Source organism: Priapulus caudatus, unplaced genomic scaffold (genome assembly GCF_000485595.1).
Source record: "Priapulus caudatus unplaced genomic scaffold, Priapulus_caudatus-5.0.1 Scaffold401, whole genome shotgun sequence".
NCBI lineage: Eukaryota > Metazoa > Priapulida > Priapulimorpha > Priapulimorphida > Priapulidae > Priapulus > Priapulus caudatus.
In genome coordinates this window covers 19,357-39,340 of record NW_014577462.1, presented here as the reverse complement: position 1 = coordinate 39,340, position 19,984 = coordinate 19,357, and the positions used below count along the sequence as shown (strand labels likewise).

General features: G+C 46.8%; 1 protein-coding gene across 1 annotated transcript in view; it reads left to right on the top strand.

The window, feature by feature from the left end:
* The window catches only part of LOC106809973, a 42,717-nt gene that overhangs the window by 11,266 nt on the left and 11,467 nt on the right, over positions 1-19,984 (top strand). The window contains exons 11-38 of the mRNA XM_014813213.1: positions 38-601; positions 803-981; positions 1,469-2,032; positions 2,503-2,638; positions 2,970-3,232; positions 3,741-4,247; positions 4,700-4,835; positions 5,406-5,605; positions 6,127-6,295; positions 7,059-7,187; positions 7,794-7,952; positions 8,763-8,972; positions 9,461-9,619; positions 10,700-10,830; positions 11,548-13,439; positions 13,842-14,071; positions 14,314-14,416; positions 15,015-15,127; positions 15,499-15,678; positions 15,840-15,912; positions 16,280-16,379; positions 16,669-16,786; positions 17,125-17,179; positions 17,543-17,823; positions 18,256-18,334; positions 18,857-19,095; positions 19,413-19,485; positions 19,711-19,885. Of these exons, the coding sequence (XP_014668699.1) occupies positions 38-601; positions 803-981; positions 1,469-2,032; positions 2,503-2,638; positions 2,970-3,232; positions 3,741-4,247; positions 4,700-4,835; positions 5,406-5,605; positions 6,127-6,295; positions 7,059-7,187; positions 7,794-7,952; positions 8,763-8,972; positions 9,461-9,619; positions 10,700-10,830; positions 11,548-13,439; positions 13,842-14,071; positions 14,314-14,416; positions 15,015-15,127; positions 15,499-15,678; positions 15,840-15,912; positions 16,280-16,379; positions 16,669-16,786; positions 17,125-17,179; positions 17,543-17,823; positions 18,256-18,334; positions 18,857-19,095; positions 19,413-19,485; positions 19,711-19,885 (7,217 nt within the window). The remainder of the gene's footprint in view (positions 1-37; positions 602-802; positions 982-1,468; positions 2,033-2,502; positions 2,639-2,969; positions 3,233-3,740; positions 4,248-4,699; positions 4,836-5,405; positions 5,606-6,126; positions 6,296-7,058; positions 7,188-7,793; positions 7,953-8,762; positions 8,973-9,460; positions 9,620-10,699; positions 10,831-11,547; positions 13,440-13,841; positions 14,072-14,313; positions 14,417-15,014; positions 15,128-15,498; positions 15,679-15,839; positions 15,913-16,279; positions 16,380-16,668; positions 16,787-17,124; positions 17,180-17,542; positions 17,824-18,255; positions 18,335-18,856; positions 19,096-19,412; positions 19,486-19,710; positions 19,886-19,984) is intronic.

Below are 19,984 nucleotides of genomic sequence, written 5' to 3'. Positions count from 1 at the left end.
CTCTCTCTCTCTCTCTCTCTCTCTGCGCGCTCCACAGTTGCGGACGTCACGCGTAACTTCATCTCGGACGACGGCCGGCCCGTGATGCGCATCAACTACCGGCTCATGTTCCCGGCCACGCAGCCCGTTGAGCACATCCTGCAGGAGCCGACGCAGCCCGCGCTCGCAAACCGCATGTCCGAGCTGCGCTACACCCTTTACCCGGAGTCGCGAGTTTACGGCGACGACCACACGTTCGCCGACGACGTCTGCGGCGGGCTGAATGTGCGCCGCGTGGCCGACCGGCTGGCGGGAGCGTGGGCGCGGGTGCTGCCGCGGACGCGCGTGCGCGTCTACGCTGTCGCCGCGACGCCCCTCATTGATCAACCACGTGGCGGCGTGCTCACGCGCGCCACCTACTTCCTGTCGGTTGACGGCGCGATCGTGCACCCGTCGACGGTCACCGCGGGCGACCGACATCGCGTCGGCGTTGAGCTCGCGTGCACGGACGCGGCGGCGACCAATCACACGGTGACGATCGACGGACGCCAGAGCTGGGAGACGCTTAACCAGACGGCGCTGCAGGTCGTCATAGAGACGCTGTGGAGAGACTACAACCCAGGTACGTCGACGCTAGCTCATCTTAAAACCAAGAATAATGTATAAAAAACATGGTGTAACAATATACCAACAACTATAAAACCCACATAGTAATGGGAAATTCTAAGTAAAAAAATATAAAATATAAATATAAAAATATATATAAAGTACTAAATATAAATTGTAAATTCTAATTCTAAATGGTAATCTCTCGTGGCACTAGGTTCCGTTGTCTACGTGTACGTTGGTGGCTACGAGGAGAAGCGTGACGAGAACGGACAGCCAACTACGCTCATCTACTACACGGTTACATCGAATTCGACGAACATACGGTCTCCTCCACCTGGTAGCGTCAGCACGGCCATCACAGATCATAGCGGCATCATTACTGGCTCTCACAGGGTGAGTGTGCTCTCTCTGCCTCCCTTTATAACCCATGTGTTGGATAGTGGAAATTTAATGTAATCGACTAGCTTGTTGACATCACGTAGCATGCAGTATTGTATCGATGTGGTTCCGGTGTGCTTGCGTGCATGCGTGCTCGGGACATGTACGTGTTCACGTTTGTGTGAGTGTGCTTTCATGCATACGTGCATCTGGTTGTGTGCGTGTGTGTGTGTGCTTGTGTGCGTGCATACGCATAACAGAGTAAGTCAGAGTGGGCACGACATCAAGGAGACTGCTGCGTGTGTGTGTGCGTGCATACGCATAACAGAGAGTAAGTTGGAGTGGGCATGACATTAAGGACACGATGATGTTTCGTGTGCTATCATTGCCTTCGAGTGCACCTGCAATGCACTGCTGTGTGGTTTCACTCGCGCCGTGTGAAATCTCACTCTTACGATCTACTCTTACGGACTATCTACTTAATATTGTACTCTCTTCACAGCTGTACGACATCTACGTGACGGGCGTCGCCGGTCGCATCCCGATCACGCGCATCGAGCGAGCGCTCAACCGCACCTGGCTGGAGAAGAATCGCCGCACCCTCGCCGCCAACACGTGGCGCCTCACGATCACCGACTGGGATGCCGACTACATCACGATCAACGGCACGCAGGCGATCCGATTCGTCTACGCCGTCGCCGTCGTCGGCGACCCGGCGCTCGAACGGCAGCTCATGGCGCCCTCTGATGCCAGCTTCGCCGCTGCGTTGGCCGAGATTGGATTCGGGCACCCGCGCAGCAGCGACCTCTACGGGAAGGAATACCAGATGATGCACGTCGTGAGCGGCGGCGGCGCGACGCTAGGGGGCGCCGCCGAGCGCATCGCGGACGCGTGGTCGCGCGTGTACCGCAGCCGTGGCAGCAACGTGCGCGTGTACGCGACACGGCTGGAAGCGGCGCGAGACTGGAGCGGCCGCGCGGCGACGAAGGTGACGTACTACGTCGCGGTCGACGGCGTGATGCTGCAGCCGGGCGCGGTGGCGCCGATCGACCACACGCGCGTCCAGGTGAGCGACAAGAGACAGAGAGCAAGTGTAGAAGCAGTGTTTGCGGAAGTGTAGAATTTATAGTATAATAGTATAAGTATATATAGTATATAGTATAATATAATATAGTAGTGTAATAAATTACAGTTGTTAGTTTCATCGCTTTTTACTGCTAAATTGCTGCATTATACCCATATTTCACAATTCTGTTTGCTGTAATGAAACACAATTCCAGACGTTATATAATGTTCAAACAGCATAGTATTAGTATTATACACTAATATATTTATTATTCATGCAATTTTGGTACACACCAAAATAGAACAATACTTTTGTTTTTTGTTTTTCTGTAGCAACACTAGTTTGATAATACGTTTTTATTTGATACTATTTATAATTTTATATTGATCAGTGTTGTTTCCTTTACTATTGTGATGCTCTTGTAATGTCATGTCAAATAAAGATTTGACTACTACTACTATTACCAACAGGAGGCACTATTCAACCCAACGGCAACAACCACCGATGAGAAGTTGTTCCTGATTCGTGGCCGCTACGATAGCGACACAATCAACGTGACAGCATTCCGTATCGCTGTCGGTGAGGCGTGGGAGATGGCAAACAATGGTAAGTGTAGGAGGAAGTGTGGAAAATGGTAAAGAGTGGAAAGCGTATGAGTAAGTGTGAGAGCTGGCAGACGTGGATTAGTGTGGGAGTAAGTGTGGGAGATGGCAAAAAATTGTAAGTGTATGAGAAAGTGTGAGAGCTGGCAGACGTGGATTAGTGTGTGTGGGAGTAAGTGTGGCAGAGGCAAATTGGAGTAGGAGATTGTGAATGATGGTAAGCGTGGGTGAAACTGGAAGATGGAGAGTAAACAGCACATGCGCGAGATGGTGACGAACGATGACAAGCGCAGTAACTACGCTTGCGAGAATCCGCTCACGCGCCGATGTTGCAGGCACCGTCGTGCTCGTCTACGTCATCAAGTTCGACGACCACGTGACCGAGGATGGCATGCCGCTCACCGTGATTCGCTACGTCGTCAACGTGACGCGTAACGGCGACGCGACGAGCGCCGGGTCGATCGTTGAACCGTCAAAGGAGAAGCTGAGCGAGATCCTTGGCCGCATCATCGCCTGCACGGACTGCAGGAGCTCGAAGGTCTACGAGGTGTTCGTAGCGACGAACCAGTCCGAGCTGAGCTTCACCGCGCTCGAGGAGGTAAGCAGGGGTGCCGATCACTCGAACGCGCTTCACCGGGAGCGATGGACGCAGGGGCGTGTGACGAGAATACCTGAGCGCAAGAATAGGGGATGCAAAAGCTAGGATGCGAAATGTGGGGGTGGGGGGGTAGATGGACGCAGGGGCACGGAGCTCATGACGAGAATGCCTGAGCGCGAGAATAGGGGATGTGAAAGCTAGGATGCGAAATGTGTCAAATGATGATGATGAAATGTCAAGAAAACAAACATAGATAATATAGATTATAAAATAAATATGGATGGTGGGTGGCAGGTTGAGGAGTGCGGGATGAGGAACTTCGGCTGCAGGAAATTTTGTAATTTGAGTAATTGTGTTCACTGCAGTAAGTTTAGGTATACTGTGCCACAGCAGTAATTATTCATCACACATCACACTAACCTCCTGCATCAAACTGTCACCGCGTGTCGCAGCTTTAACTTGTCACACACACATCACGCTAACAGTGTGCGATGCTCTCGTCCCGTAGGTTCTGCGACAGCTGTGGCTTGACAGCAACGTCGACATCCTCAGCACGACCGTCTTCCGCGTCAACGTCGAGCGTCTCCGCCGCGGCCTCATCACCGCCAACGGCACCGCCATCCTCGGCATCGACTACGTCCTCTGGGTCGCCAACGTCGACGACATCGACGCGACGCTGACGCCGCCGCCGGACCGCGAGACCGCCAAGCGGCTGGACGAGATCGAGCTGACGTGGTACCCGTACGACCTCGTCTACACCGAGCAGTACCAGTTCACGCACTTCGTGCTCGGCTCGCACGGCGTGCGCGCGTCGGCGGATCGTGTCGCGCGCGCGTGGTCGGACGTGCTCGCGCGCCAGCCGCGGCCCGTCGCCGGCGCGGTGCGGGCGTACGCTGTCAGCGTGATCCCGACAGCGGACGTGCGTGGCCAGGTGCTGACGAAGGTCGTCTACTACCTACAGCTGAGCAGCAACATCACGCACCCGAACCAGATGAGCGAGGCGCTGAAGAAGCAGGTGTGTGTGAGCGTCGCCGGATCGGATCTTCCGAGCAGAATCTCGGATCTTCAAAAATGTTTATTGATCTTTCCCATTCTTTTTTTTTTTACAAATTGTATCACTGTACATTATATAAATCTGTAGGCATACAACCAAGAAAAACAAACATTCAACATAAAAGGTTTCTCCACACAAGCACACCCGAGCATGTAGACACGTACCATACTGAATTTGTATTTAAAAAAAGCCTGGGTCGGGTGAGGTCAAACAAAAATTTTTTTAATTGTGGCCTCAGATTCTGATCTTCAGATTCTGGTCTGCAGTTTCTGATCTTCAGATCTTCAGAATCTCAGGATATGGTTGTTGATATACTTCGTAATTTTGCAGCAGCATTGTTAATCGTATGATTTAATTGGATGTGTACGTTTATACTCGGCATTGCCGTACAAAGCACATGTTTCGTTTTCTAGGTTCAGGACGAGCTACTTATTGAAAAGGTTCTGCCAGAGAAATTATATGAACTGAAGGTGGTTGGTAGTCTGGATGAGGCTGCTGTTAACTCTACCGATGCTATACTCGCAAGTGCCTGGCTGCATGCAAATCCAGGTAACAGAAGCTATATACACAACATCATGAACATGTGTACTACAGCTCTATGCTACCTGCTATCTATTATATACTGTCTATCAGTAGTATCTACTATATAACATGTACTATATAATAATATGTACTATCTACTATATCCTCGCTACAGTGTCCACTAGTACCTGGTTTACAGTTGTCGATTAAACTGTGCACAGTTCATTTTCGTACGACGCAAAAGTCATTCCACTTTCTCGCTCACCATGAAACGATTTCGCTCGGCTAGAATAAACTGCACACAGTTTATTTTCTTACGATGCAAACTTTTTTTGTGGGGTTCATAGATTCAAGTCATCATTTCACTTTCTCACTCACTGTAAAACGACTTCTCTCGGCTAGAATAAACTGCACCCAGTTTATTTTCATACGATGCAAACTTTTTTGTAGGTAATAGATTCATCATTCATTCATAATAAAGTCATCATTCCACTTTCTCGCTCCCTGTAAAACGATTACTGCCTCTCTCCCACTGTCTCTCACTGTCTCTCACTGTTTCTCACTGTCTCTCACTGTTTCTCACTGTCTCTCGGCTAGGCGGTGAGGTTGACATCGACGTGAAGTCGTACGAGTACCACATGCTGGAGAAGGGTGGACGCGTGACCGTCATCAAGTACGCTGTCAAGGTCGACTCGACGGGCACCAACGCTCATCGCGTCGTCGACCCGAGCTCGTCGCTCGTCGACTTCGTCTTCGAAAGCGCCGGTTACAAGCTCTACGTTGGCAAGTCGTTCAAGGTACGTCGCGTTATAACGAGTGGATTGCGATGGAGGAGGTTCCTTTGTTTGTTTGCGACCTCGCTGAGCTTTGAGTGTTTCACGTTGTTGTTTTTGCGTCAACATGACTAATGTTGGGAAGTTTATATGTCTATATATGTGACTAATGTTGGGAAGTTTATATGTCTATATATGTGACTAATTCAGTGACTAATGTTGGGAAGTTTATATGACTATATATGTGACTAATTCAGTGACTAATGTCTACGTGGTTGCTTGGCAGAAGACGTATTGCTGCATCGTCAGCATTGCTTTTGCGTTCGTAATTTTTTACCTATTCTTACGTTGATGATCTCTGGTAGATACTCCCTTATGATAGAGCGCCATGTTTGACTCGTTTATAAATTTAAAAAAATCGTTCTCACGGATGAGTTATCAATTTAGTGATGTTAATGTGTGTATCCATGCTACTCAGCATTCCAGTTTATTACGACTCTGTTTTAAGAGTTAATTAAAGGTTTCGGTCGAAATGTTTGTTGCAGCTGTACGAGTTGTTGCTATTCGAGAACTATGTGCCCACGTCCCTGCGAGGGCTCGGTGGATACCTCACACAAGCCTGGGTGGACGCAAACCAGGGTTCGCTCCGCAACAGCGGCCTGTCATGGGGTCTCTTCGTTCAGCGGGTCGGCTACGGATATCTGACGGACAAGGGTATGTTCAAAACTGTAAATTGTTGCAGGTGTAGGAATGAGTTTGGCAGAAAGAGTTTTAGCTAATTTGGTGATGAGTTGGGCTAAACCCATGTCTGACCACTGTCCATTATCAATGAGTCATGGAGTTATTTCCCGATGCTTGCGTGCATCTTCGTGCCTTCATAATTCGTGCCTTCAGTCTTCATAGTGAATTCATGCAGTTGTATTTGAGTGACATTTTTTTACCTTTGCTACGTTCGATGTACGATCGTATGTACGATTTTTCTGTAGAATAGTTTTGATCGATATAGAATGCAAATTTAGCTTGCATCATGTTTATGAGACAAAAACTATAGGCAGTTTAACTTAATGTTGGACAATCGATCCTTATAAATGATCTAATTAAGTATTAGGCTGTAATTTTTGATACCTAATTACTTAAATTATTATATATGAACTATTATTAACTATATTACTGTGATTATTATTTAATATATTATATGTTAGTTTTATTACTTATATAGAAATATAATAGACGATAGAAAAGTATTTAATTACATACGCATCATATTGTATTTACATGGATATAAAATCACATACGCATCATTAAGTATTTACATAGACATTAAATTACATACACATCATGTGGTATTTACATAGACATTAAATACATTAACTACATTAAATGCATTATTTACATCGCATGTACGTATCATATTGTATGCGCGTTATAATCTATAACATTAACGCGAGAAGATTCACTGATGTGTGTTTTCGTGTAGGCCTTCAAAGAGTGATCAAGGTCGAATACACAATCACAAGCTTTGACACGAATGAAGACCTCGTTAACAGGCATCACAACTTCAACGATGTGGTCGGTCTGCGGTCGCCATCGATCGGTGACTTCGAAGGTGAGCATGCATGCGATTGTAATTGCCAGAGCGTGCATGCGTTTGTAATCGACGGTGCGTGTCGTGCTGCTTGCATAATGCAGCGGCGGTTTAATTGCGTTTCGTTGGCAAAAATTCAGGGGATGGGTTATTATTGTAATGTCAATGTTTGGTGGCTGGATTGCTGATGTGGACTATCTTGGTTCTTGTTGGCTGGGGAAAAGAATTCGTCATTACTTAGGTTTCCTGGTTGTAAGTATGCAAATCTTGGGATTTTCTTCCTAATTAGCACACAAAAGGTAATATTTTATAGCTCGATGAACTTTTTTTATGCTAGCCATTGATTAAATCAGAGCGCTTCGAAAACCATTGATCGAGAGGAAACTGATTAATAATTGATGAGATCGTTAATATTTCATAACGACCCGCGTGCGGCTCACTTATTTAATTAGCACATGCGCTGCAGACGGACGCGTCTGGCCGCTCTGCAGGGAGCGACAGCCTCCTCAGCTTTCCTCCCAGAGCGTGTCCGACGCGGCGAGGAGATCGTCGTCATGTGGGAGAGGTCCCGCGTCGCCACCGCGTCGCTGTGCGGAAAGCTTGTGACGCTCGCGTTTCTGCTTACAGAGGCGCTGCAGCCGCTGACGATGCTGCCGTGCGACTGTGAGGTGACGGGCGAGGCCGCGCCGCGTGCAGAGGCGTACCTATTCACAACACCTGCCGTCACGAACGTCAGCCGCAACATCGTCATGCAGGAACTGCTCAAGTACTATTACGGAACCGACGGTACGTGCGCGCCGACGTTCACACGCTGCGATACGTTCGCGGTTTTGCCTGATTGTGGTCCTTTTTTACTTTTAGTTTTTTTTTTGGTAATTACTAGTATTGTAATACTTGAGTTCGCAATAATTCGGGTATTAATGAGATGTCTTGCCTTATTCTGGTCCTTCTTACTTTTTTACTTAGTTTAATTTATGTAACTAGTTTTTTTTCTTGTAATTACTAGTATTGTAATCTTTGAGTTCATAATAATTCTGGCATTAATGAGATGTCTTTCCTGATTCTGGTCATTTTTACTTTTTTATTTAGTTTAAGTAATTTAATTAGTTTTTCTCTTGTAATTACTAGGATTGTAATCTTTGAGTTCGTAATAATTCTGGAGTTAACGAGTACAGAAATTGATTCAGACGTTGAAATTCATGAATGGTATAGTAATTAAACCATGCGATGCATAACATTGGATGAATATATAATATATATAGCTATTGATCATTGGAAAACATAGTTAAGGTGGATTAGTAATGGGTCGTTGGAAGCTGGGTCTATCTAATACATATTTGTGAATGTATGTGAGTTTGTTTGTCTGTTCTCAATGCAAATCAATACGGAGCACTCTAGAAATGTCCAAGGACGTTCAGTAGGGGTAACTTTTGATGCTGAATGTCATGGGCACATTGGATTTGGCCTCCGAGGTCATCTGAGGTCGCAGGAGGAAAAAAACGTTAAATGAACCTGAGCGCTTTATTTCCCGGGCAACGCCGGGTATATCCTAGCTGCTAGTGATAGATAATCGGATGATTTTACGCGCTCCTGCAGACGTGACTTCCACCGAGACGTCGACTGTGCCCTTCCTGGACACGACGACCGGTCAGGAATGGACGCGACACGGATACATGACCACTGAGAGGGACAATCCCATCGATCAATACCCAACTAGCTGGAACTTCTGGCTGGCGCGACATCTGCCAACAATCTACAACGACCCATCGCAGATTGCAAATGACACAGATAACTTCATCAACTTAGGTTAGTGTATATCATATCGACGCAGATAACTGATATCAACTTAGGTTAGTGTATATCATATCGACGCAGATTGCCCCTGACACAGATAACTTCATCAACTTAGGTTAGTGTTTATCATATCGACGCAGATTGCCACTGACACAGATAACTTCATCAACTTAGGTTAGTGTATATCAGGAGTGTAATAATATAGATCTAGATATATATAGATCTATATCTATATCTATGCAGATTATGCAGATCAATGGATCTATACAGATCTATATAGATCTATATTATTACACTCCAGTGTATATCATAGAGACATGCGTTTAGAGTATATAGATCTGTGCATATCTTCACACATATAGGGAAAATATGTACAGAATAGAATGCTGTACATGTGTTTACGCATGTAGGATGAAAGAGTAAATAACAGTTGTACATGGCATTCCAACAATTGCCTTGAAAGAGTGTGTGGTTACGTTTATGCATTGCTGTGCTTTCAGACATCGCGTCTGTAGTCTACCTGAATGGTTACTGGAGTTACGCACAGAAGCAGCGCATTGAGGCTGCGATCCGTGGCATTGTGATTAGAGTCGTGGACGATGACACCAAGACGGTGACAGTGAACGTCATCAGAACCGTCCCCTACCAGACCTCAAACGGTATGTCCACACTGCATCTGTTTACTCTACAGCCATCTCACTGTTCACGTACTACCTGAATTTTCGCTCGTATTTTTACGGGTAATTACTAATTAGCATTACTCGGTATACAAATATTGAGATGTGTCATGATGCAAAATTACACATTTCTCACACTATGGGAAGTAACAGTTAGTATACGAGTAAAAAAAACTTTTTTTGTCGTGTCTGTAAATCAGGAGTAAATAATTTCGAACAGATTATTTACCCCTAGTTTAAATGAAGAGGAGATCAAATGGCATAATGTATGTTGAATTAAATATGCAGCATGCACGGCTGAGTCCTGCATCGGTATGTATTGTTGTTGTTGTGTTTACGAGTGCTTTGTAAACTTATCTGCAAGGAAGACGAATGCTGTCAACTTATAGCTTATGGTTGTCTTTATTGCTATCCTATCAACCTTTTATCCTGCCCATCATTTCAAAAGTATAAAACGGTAGATAACCGGCAGCACCTCTTAATTAGATTGTGGTTTTTGAGTGATGTCTGATTGATCTGTAGTGATTGCTACTGTTCCTGTAATGTACAGGCATTTACATCTGCATGGTTCTATATTTTGTTTTCATAGTGCACGAAATATAGCCATGAATATATATATATATATATCATGTTTTTTCTACATATAGAATTTTATATGATTCTATATGATTTATTTATGAATGCATAAATCAGAACGTCTCTGTCAGGCACATATTTAGTAACTATAGATATAATAGATATATTTGCAGTTACTAAATATTTACCTAGTGCTTCCGTGAAGAAATTAGAGGCTTCCAGTAACGTGTGAATTTTAAATCAAAGTTTAAAATTTTAAGGGAAAGCAACCTGGCTGGGATAAGAACATATATTGAAGCCAATCATGCTGTGGAATGTATACTTACACGTGCAGTACTTTACTACTTCGTGGAAACTCACTCAGCCTAGCTGGCAGCAGAGCAATACATTTGACGATATTTTGACGGGTGCAGGCAGTGTTCTGCAGGTGTAATGGGATTAGCATTTATTAATTAGCAGGTGTTATAAAAGTCGTGTGATTGACAGGTGACCCAATCACAAAGGTCGTGTACGTGCCGATAATCGATGGAAAGCCAGTGAGTGACCCTGGCATACAGGATGCAGTAGACAAGATCAACATCGACGGTCTAGTTGGGTGCAATTGTTTCCCACTGAAGGTAAATCTATCGATATGTAGCAAAACCTTTTTATCGTTATAAGTGTGATAATAAGAACGTGTTAATTCGGTATTATTACATTATACGGGTTTTGCTTTAGTATGACAGGGTGACTTTCACCTCAGGAGCAAAGATTTGTCCAGCTGGGCGTAGTCATGTTTCCTGAGGGCACCTCCTGGACAAACTTGACTCACCGAGGTTGCACAAATAACAATGCAATCAAAAGCTAACAATACATGTAGTATATTAGCCTGCGATGCAATCTCTCGAATGCATCATTCGAAACCGACTGCTGTTGCGGTTACCTAACCACTTTCGATCCTCAAAATGAGTTGAAATAATATCGGGCATTTCTTCACCCCCCCCCCCCCCGCGTATGTGATCGATATCATATATTGTCGCTGATATCGTATTGTATCGATCACGGGCTCTCGCGTTGTTGCAGGTGAGGTCGCTGTACATCGAGGACATATAATATATATATATATATATATATCGGACATGTAAATAAATTGTCCATTACCTTATCATTATCATAATATCGGACATCGAGTGATCGTCGCTGGTAACGTGTTCTCGTTGCTTGTGAGATTGCTGTACATCGCGGACATATAATATCTATATATATATCAGACATATATATAAATTGAATAATATCGGACATTTCTTACCCTCATCGAGCGATCGTCGTCGGTAACGCGTCTCGCGTCGTTGCAGGTGAGGTCGCTGTACATCGAGGGCGCGATCACGGACCGCGAGTACTCCCGGCTCCGCTCCAGCATCGAGCTCGCCTGGCAGGAGGCGAACGCCGCGCTCAACGTCGCCACCGTTGTCGGCGTGCGCAGCCGCGAGGTCGGACGCACGCAGACGGGCGCGCGAGTCACGCGGGTCGACTACGTCGTCGCGCTCAACGGCTCTGACCCGGAGCGCGTGCGGGGCGCCACCGAGCCGACGATCTCGCTCTACGACCGCTACCTCGCGCCGCTGCGCGTCTGCGCGTGCGACTACGGACGCCCGTTCGCGATCTACGCGACGTACGACGCCGGCGCCAACATGACCGCCGGCGCCCTCGAGCGGGCGATTAAGGAAGCGTGGGTTCGCGCGAACCCGACGGTGCCGCCGACGCGCTGGGACGTGCGCGTGACGGACGTGCGCCGCTCGTGGGTGACGACGGGCAACGCGACGGAGCCGGTCGCGCGCATCGGATACGTCGTGACGGTGCGCCGCGGATACGAGTACCTCTGGTGGAGTCTCGTGCCGCCGTCCGAGCTTCTCCTGCGCGACCACCTGAGGGCGCTGCGTCTGCACCCGCTGCCGAAGGAGCGCGCTCAGATGGCACTCTACGTGGACGTGCGCGGCGAGATCGCTATGAGCGAAGACCTGCGCACGCTCGCACAGGCGCTCCGCTCCGTCTGGATCTTCTACGACCTCAACCTGGGGCAGTGCACGAAGCTGGGCACGTGCGAGTTTGAGGTGCGCGTGCTCGGGTCGGCGCGATACGTCGGCCGGCACGGCGCGCCCGTCACCCGCGTCTACTACGCGCTGCGCCTCAACGACAACACGATGACGTCGCTCGAGCGTCCCGGCACCGAGTACACGCTGCAGCTGCAGGAGTTCGCGACCAGCCTCGGCCTGCCTTACCAGCTCTACGTCGGCGACGACTCGCTGCCGTATGCCGACCGCTTCACGACGGTCGTGCCCGCGCCGCCCGGCGCCAGCGCGTACAACGTCACCGAGTTCCGTCGCTACCTGGAGCGCGCGTGGCTGGCGCAGCGGCTGCCCGCGTGCCGCGACGCGCTCTCCAAGCGCTGCTTGAACTCGTCGCGCTGCGTCGCCGCCGACGCCGTGTGCGACGGCGTCCGCGACTGCGAGGACGGCAGCGACGAGGCGGTGTGCGCGCGTCCGTACGCGGCGCGCGTCATCGCGACGACCCAGGAGCGCTGCGTCAACCGGCCCGAGTCTCTGCTGCGCGTGCACTACTTCCTGACGGACGGCGGCCGCCTTGTCGGGTCCGGCGACGTGCCGGCGCAATCCATCTTCGGCGCCGACGTCCTCTTCAACACGCTGTTCACGAGCGCGCACCGCATGTCCCCCGTACAGTGCCTCCGCTCGACCGAACTTCGCGACGTCTACCTTCGCGCGCCGATTTCCGCGTGGCGGCGCGACCGCGCGTTCCAGCGCCGCGCCGCGGACGCGCTCACCGACTACTGGACGCGGGTCGGCGGCCGGCCGGCGACGGTCACGCTAGAGGGCGCTGAGGAGTACGTCGGCGTCGGCGGGGAGCCGATCACGCGGCTGTGGTACACGGTGCTGCTAGCCGGCCGCGACCCACGCGAGTTCGGCGCGCGGGAGCCGGCGACGAGCGATCTGCTCGCGTCGCGCTTCTCGCTCCGCAACGTGTCACTGTGTGGCGCCTGCTACCCGCAGCAGGTGCTCTCCTTCTACTACTTCTCGCCGCAGCGCGAGGTCGACAGCGACGCGATGGCGCGCGCCGTCCGGGAGGCGCTCCCGACGTCGCTGCTCCTCGAAGGACTCTCCGGCGATCTGGACGTTGAGGTGGACGGGGTGGAGGAGGCGTTCCGGCCGGGGCTGATGCGCGCCAAGTACAGGTAGGTCCCGTTTATATATATATATATGTCCATTTTACTTATGGGATTTTTCACATTAACAACGTTTTCAAAGTTACATAAAAATTGAAAATAACGAAAAAATCGCAACTCGATAACACGTCGCAGCAACGCCTGAGAGTCCAAACGCGCAATATGCACTTCTTTTGTTTTTCGTGGTGCATTGTAGGTGGAATGATAGCATTTAATTGCATTATAATTTGGTCTCGTTTTACGACTTCATTTTACGACTTTTCATTTTACGACCCTGTTTTACTGGAACCTAACCCCGTCGTAAAATGGTACCTACCTGTATATGCTTGTTAACTATATATATTTATTATTATTTTATTATTGTTATTGTTATTATTATTATAAATAATAATATTATATATACCTGTACAGATTCCAGCTCGACGACACCGACCTGAACGGGTACGTGATCACGAGCGACGTCGCGAGCGGACGCGTGTACAAGGACGTCATGAGGAATCGGCTGGGCATCAACGTGTGCCCCACCGACGACCCCACGTGCCAGGACCACCAGCAGCTGTACATCCCCGGTCCGCTGACCGCAGACGACTACGAGAACATACGCGTCTCCATCCGAGATGCTTGGCACAACGCAAATCAGGGTGAGCGTCTTGTGAACGTTATTCCTCTGTCGCGAGATGTTTTATACGACGATATATTATTTACCGTTGCGTATCTCTTATTGGATATATAACAATAAAGTAATACTCAATTCAGCGTTGCGTAAAATTCATGTGTAAGCTGACTATACGTGCTAATTTATAACTGTACGTATGCTGTGCTACTCGTAGATTGAGCTTAGTGATGTGCCTGAGTGTTTAGAATGGTTTTTCCCCCTTTGCAGTGCTTAGGAACATGACAACTGGCAATAACTATCGTACCAGGAAACAGCAGTTTGTCGTGACGCCATTCTATCCACCGAACGAGTTCTATGTCGGTGACAACAAGTGAGTATTCTTCTTCAAGTATACTTCTTCTTCAGTGAGTATGCTCGAGTCATTAGTGACCCCTAATTATCATAATTTAGCCGCCGTGTGTGTGTTCAGAGGTATTTAAAACCTGATAGGTAATGTTGCAAATACACATGTAACACGCACAGACACATACACACACATACACATGTATATATACACATACACATACACACGCACACACACGCACATACACATACACATACACATATATACGATCACAGCAGCGCACACACACACATACACAATCGTATATATACAATACAACACTTCACACAACATACACATCCAAACACTACACATGCAATACACATACACATACACATACACAGTACACATACACATACACATAACACATACGACATACACATACATACACATTACATCAATAACATACCACAAGTACACATGACACATACACATTACATACACATACACATTTATGTGGACACATACACATACACATACACATACACATACACATACACATACACATACACATACTGGCATACTCATACTCATGCACATGCACATGCACATGTAAGTTTTTTATGAGAATCTTTGTAATTTGCAGTGCGCCTGTGATTGGTTACAAGTACAACATTGTTGTCGACGGAGCTCATCCAAACAAGGCTGGTGCTGGCAGGCCCACTGCAGAAACCTTCCAGGAAATGCTATTAGAAAATGGTGGGTTGAGTTCCATACATCACCACAATGGTAGTTAAATACAATGATTGCACTATTTTTTCATTCATGATAATAGTTTCTCCCCGCTCTCTCTCTCTCTCTCTCTCTCTCTCTGTCTCATTCTCTCTCTCGCTCTCTCTTTCTCTCTCTCTCTCTCTCTCTCTCTCTCTGCTCTTCTCTCTCTCTCTCTCTCTCTCTCTCTCTCTCTCTCTCTCTCTCTCTCTCTCTCTCTCTTTCTCTCTCTCTCTCTGTCTTCCTCTCTCCCTATGATATCATCGATAATATTATATATCATTTTTTATTTGTTTCTTATCATGTATAAATTGTATGATCCTCGTGATATTAGTTTAACTGTGATTTCTATGACATAGGGGTGGAGTACGGCATGTATTCAGGCCGTACCCTGATACCACTAGACTACAGCTACAGCAAGGTCATTCCATACTACGTGGAGGATAAGCAGGCAGCCAGGTTACACGATGAGAGTGCGTCTGGGCTCGTGCGCAGCATTTCCAGCACCGGTGCACTAGAAAACATCATGAACCAGATGGGTAATTATTTTCTCCACGCCATCTTACTTGCTTTGTGCATAAACGTGAAATTATCTGCTTAATTATTTACTGGACGTTATTATCGATGTGTAATATGGTAGTATAACGCGTCCTGCAGTTTGATGATGAATATTAATTTGGGCTGTTCTGTTTTTTTTCAGGAGCTGGAACATCAGATCTTTCCCTGGACGTATTGGAATATCAGGAGAACTATGTTGAACACGGAACTGCAGAGTAAGCCAACTTAATTAGCAAACTTAACTAATTAGAAAACTTAATTAGCAAACTTTGTAAGCAAACTTATTAGCTAATGTATAGATGTTAATCTCCCAATCGGTTTACATTACATTATAATTGGTCGTTTTTAGAGGTAGATATGTATGCATATATGTAGATAGATATGTATATATATTATGTTCTACGTGCGCCCGAGTGTGTGCGTGTATATATGTCATAGATATAATATGTATATATATTATGTTCTACGTGCGCCCGAGTGTGTGCGTGTATATATGTCATAGATAGATATGTATATATATTATGTTGACTTGACGCTATGGCTATTACTGCATTTCTGTATGCATATAAATTTTTGTTTCAGTAACCAATTGAATACGACAGTCGTTCCGTATCTGGTCTATCTTAAGAATTGGTTAGTTGATTCCAGAGAAGTAGCTCCAGAGTGGGATCCGAATTCACAGGTGATTAATGCTCTAACAAGCTATTAATTACAGGTTTAAATTAATCTGTGCATCACCACATGTACGATCATAAATTGCTGTAAGCACACAATCAGCTGCATGGAAACTGAAATGACGTAGTAAAATTTAAACGTCCGACATAAGATTTATCAATGTTCACCTTCACGAGATGTCACACTATTTATTGAAGTATTGTTTCTCTGTATTACTCGTAGCGATGATGGTAAGGAGTTACATATTGGGATGAAAATCTTATGTTAATCTGTGTCTCTGCATTGTTTGTTCTAAGTCTGACCTTCAGACGGTGCTGCCTGTGCGCACACTGTACGTCTATGGCAGTGTGGAACCTGATGAGTACCTGGCTATCAGCACAGCCTTGCAGCGCGCCATTCAAACCCAGATCAGCGGTGAGAACTCACTTCTTCACAGGGGCATTTCAAACAACTCATTGACATCGAGAGTTCTGTAATCACCTAGATGTGTCGAGCATTTCCTCTCCTGATTGATGCAAATTTTTGTCTCCTAAATTCTTTGGATTTATCTGATTGGTATTATTGTTCTAATTCATTACGATTATTGTAATGGATTATTACTGGTATCAGAATCATGTGAGATTGTGTTGTCATGTAAACGCTTTACTTATTAAATGTTAATATAGGCACTATATATAGCTCGATGGTTTGTCTCGTGTGTTGCCACGACGACAGGGATGATAACAATTTCATTGCTGTGCTGTTTCTTGCAGTTCCCGTTAACGTGGAAATTCTGAGACAGAAGGCGTATGTCCGCAGGCAGTACTTGTAAGTAGTCGATCGAGCAACACCATACGTGCTTACCAAAATTATTTCTATACAGCATTAATTACGTGATATTTGATTAAATGTCGCAGCCACGCGTACTGAACGGCATTCGACGTGATAAGATTTTGTTAAATACCATCCACTATACTATGCATGCAAATATCGAGCAACACCATACATGCTTACCAAAATTATTTCCATACGGCATTAATTACATGGTATTCGATTAAATGTCGCAGCCACGCGTACTGAACGGCTTTCGACGTGATAAGATTTTGTTAAATACGATCCAATATAGTGTGCATGTAACTATGCGCATGTTGCATGTTTGGTGTTCATCCTGTGACATCGGTTTCGATGCAGTGAGGACGTCACCGGCATCGAGTACGTCGTAACGACGCGCGGCGGCGAGCCGTTGTCCCGCAGCAGCCACTGGCCGCTGAAGGACGAGATCCAGCCGTGGCCGCTGTCGTCCATCGTCCAGCAGAACCTTGACAACCTGGTCAGGGACAAGCGGCTGTGCCACGCCTGCAAGGTCTCGCCGGTCTACCACTACTACACCAACTTCACGCAGCCGCTGGAGGGAGACCAGCTGTCGAGACCGCTCGGTGCCATCCGTGAGGCGTGGGTGGAGAAGAATCCAAGTACGTTGTGGTCGTGAAATCCGTATCACTTTTACAAACACAACGAAGTAACACAGTAAACAACAGAAACAAAAGCAACACAGTAACGCAAAGTTTACTTCACCGATTTGCGTCGAATCTGCTAAATTTGCTCTCTAAGAAAAACCAACGAGGAAGGCCATTTTTGTATGCTTAGAATATATTAAGCACTAGTACATGAGGAAACCTGGTTAATTAGGATTGTCTTCCAGGGTTAAGACACGTAGAATTTCTGCGCCTGTCGCCAATTCATTCCATCATGAAATCAGACCGGATCCTACCTGTGCTTAGTACACATACACATAGCATTACACACACATCACACATTCACTGGGCAGCTTCTCTCTTCAACTAAGAAGTCTGTTGGGTATCAGAGTCCAGTAGCCGATAGCTGAATGTTTTTGCGCATTGCAGGGGCAGAATCGGGTGCAGAGCAGGACTTGTGGAGAGTCAAGCTACTCGGCATTGACGACAACTTGTACAATGACAAGGGGTGAGTGGTTCTCTCTCATCACTGCTGCTGAGATGTTAAACTACTGGCATGAGGCATGTGAAAGCATTTTCAATATCTATAATATAAATATAAATAAATAAATACATACGTGTGCGTGCAGTGCGCGCGGGTGCGGGTGGGGGCGTGTGTGCGTGTGTAGGTGTGTGTGTGTGTGCGTGCGTGCGTGCGTGTGTGTATATATACACTTGGTCACTTGGTCATGATACTATTTTGCTTGTGTCTAAAACCACTGAGAATAACAACTTTTACCTCTGGTAAAGGTGATGATGAGTGGATGCTCAGGGTTTGCTACAAACCCGGCAGCTGGACTGTTCCAGAGTTTGGCCAGTAGGGAATTTTTGCTGAGATTATTATAGTTATTTCGCGAAAATCTCGGTTCACTAATATAATGAGTGCGTGTTTGTTACAGCGACAAGATACAGGCAGTGCCGCGCTACACGATCCTGAAGAGCCTGACGCTGCCGCGTTCACTGATATAGTGTATTTCCGTGTTTGTTACAGCGACAAGATACAGGCGGTGCGCTACACGATCCTGAAGAGCACGACGGTGCCGTTCGGCTACGTTCTCGACGAGCCGTCGCAGCGCGAGCTCAACGCTCAGCTAGCCGCGATGGGTCTTCACTCGTGCGAGTGTGAGCCGCGGCCGCCGTCCAGCGTGCGCATGGTGAAGCTGACGCGGCCTGCGCCGGTCAGCAAGGTGTCCGTCATCGTGCAGGAGGCGTGGGAGGCGAACAACAGAGGTGAGCGTCGCGAGAGCGTTGCAGGTCTCGTCGTCGTCGAAGGGGGGGCAGAGGGTTGGGTTTTGTGTGTGTGTGTGCGTGGGTGCGTGCGTGCGTGCGTGCATTTGTTTGTGCGTGCATACGTGCGAGTGCGTGTGTGTGTGTGCGTGCGTGTGTTGTTTGTGTGTGTGTGCGTGCGTGTGTTGTTTGTGTGCGTGTGCGTGCGTGTGTTGTTTTTGTGCGTGTGCGTGCTCGTGCATGTGTGCATTCGCGCATGTGTTTCTGTGTGTGTGCGTGCATTATTTAAATCATAACTCGTAAACACTTTGATATTGCAGACTTCATTGAAGAATGCAGGTGTATAATCAGAGTAAAGTCTGTCAAGGAAGAAGAGAAGGCCGGTGTGAATGGGTAAATAAATCTAGTTAAATATATAAAAATGTATATAAATTCCTGCCAAATATCATGCAAACTTTGAAAAGTTAGATTTCCCAACATGGGAACTGTTGATGCACAGATATTACATTAAAAATTGCGTACTGATGGAAACTAAAATAATTCGCTTAAACAAACTGGTCATTCCTATATACATAGCAGAAAGCAAGATTAACGTGTGTGTGTGTGTGCCATTTGTAGCATCGGTGTGACAGAGGTCTCATACATTGTGTTCGGTGGACCAACGCGAGTGCCTAAAGAAAAGGACAATGGTATCAATGAAACATACTTTGCCAAGAAGCTAACTGAAGACACTCAGAATGCAATCAACGTCTATCCATCTGACGTAGCATTTAACTGGAAGGATGCATATATGGTACGTAGATCCATATGTAAGAGAACTATATATATATATATACTCTATTTCCATAAGATATGACTTAAATTAAGGATGTGAATATGTTACAATGCAGCA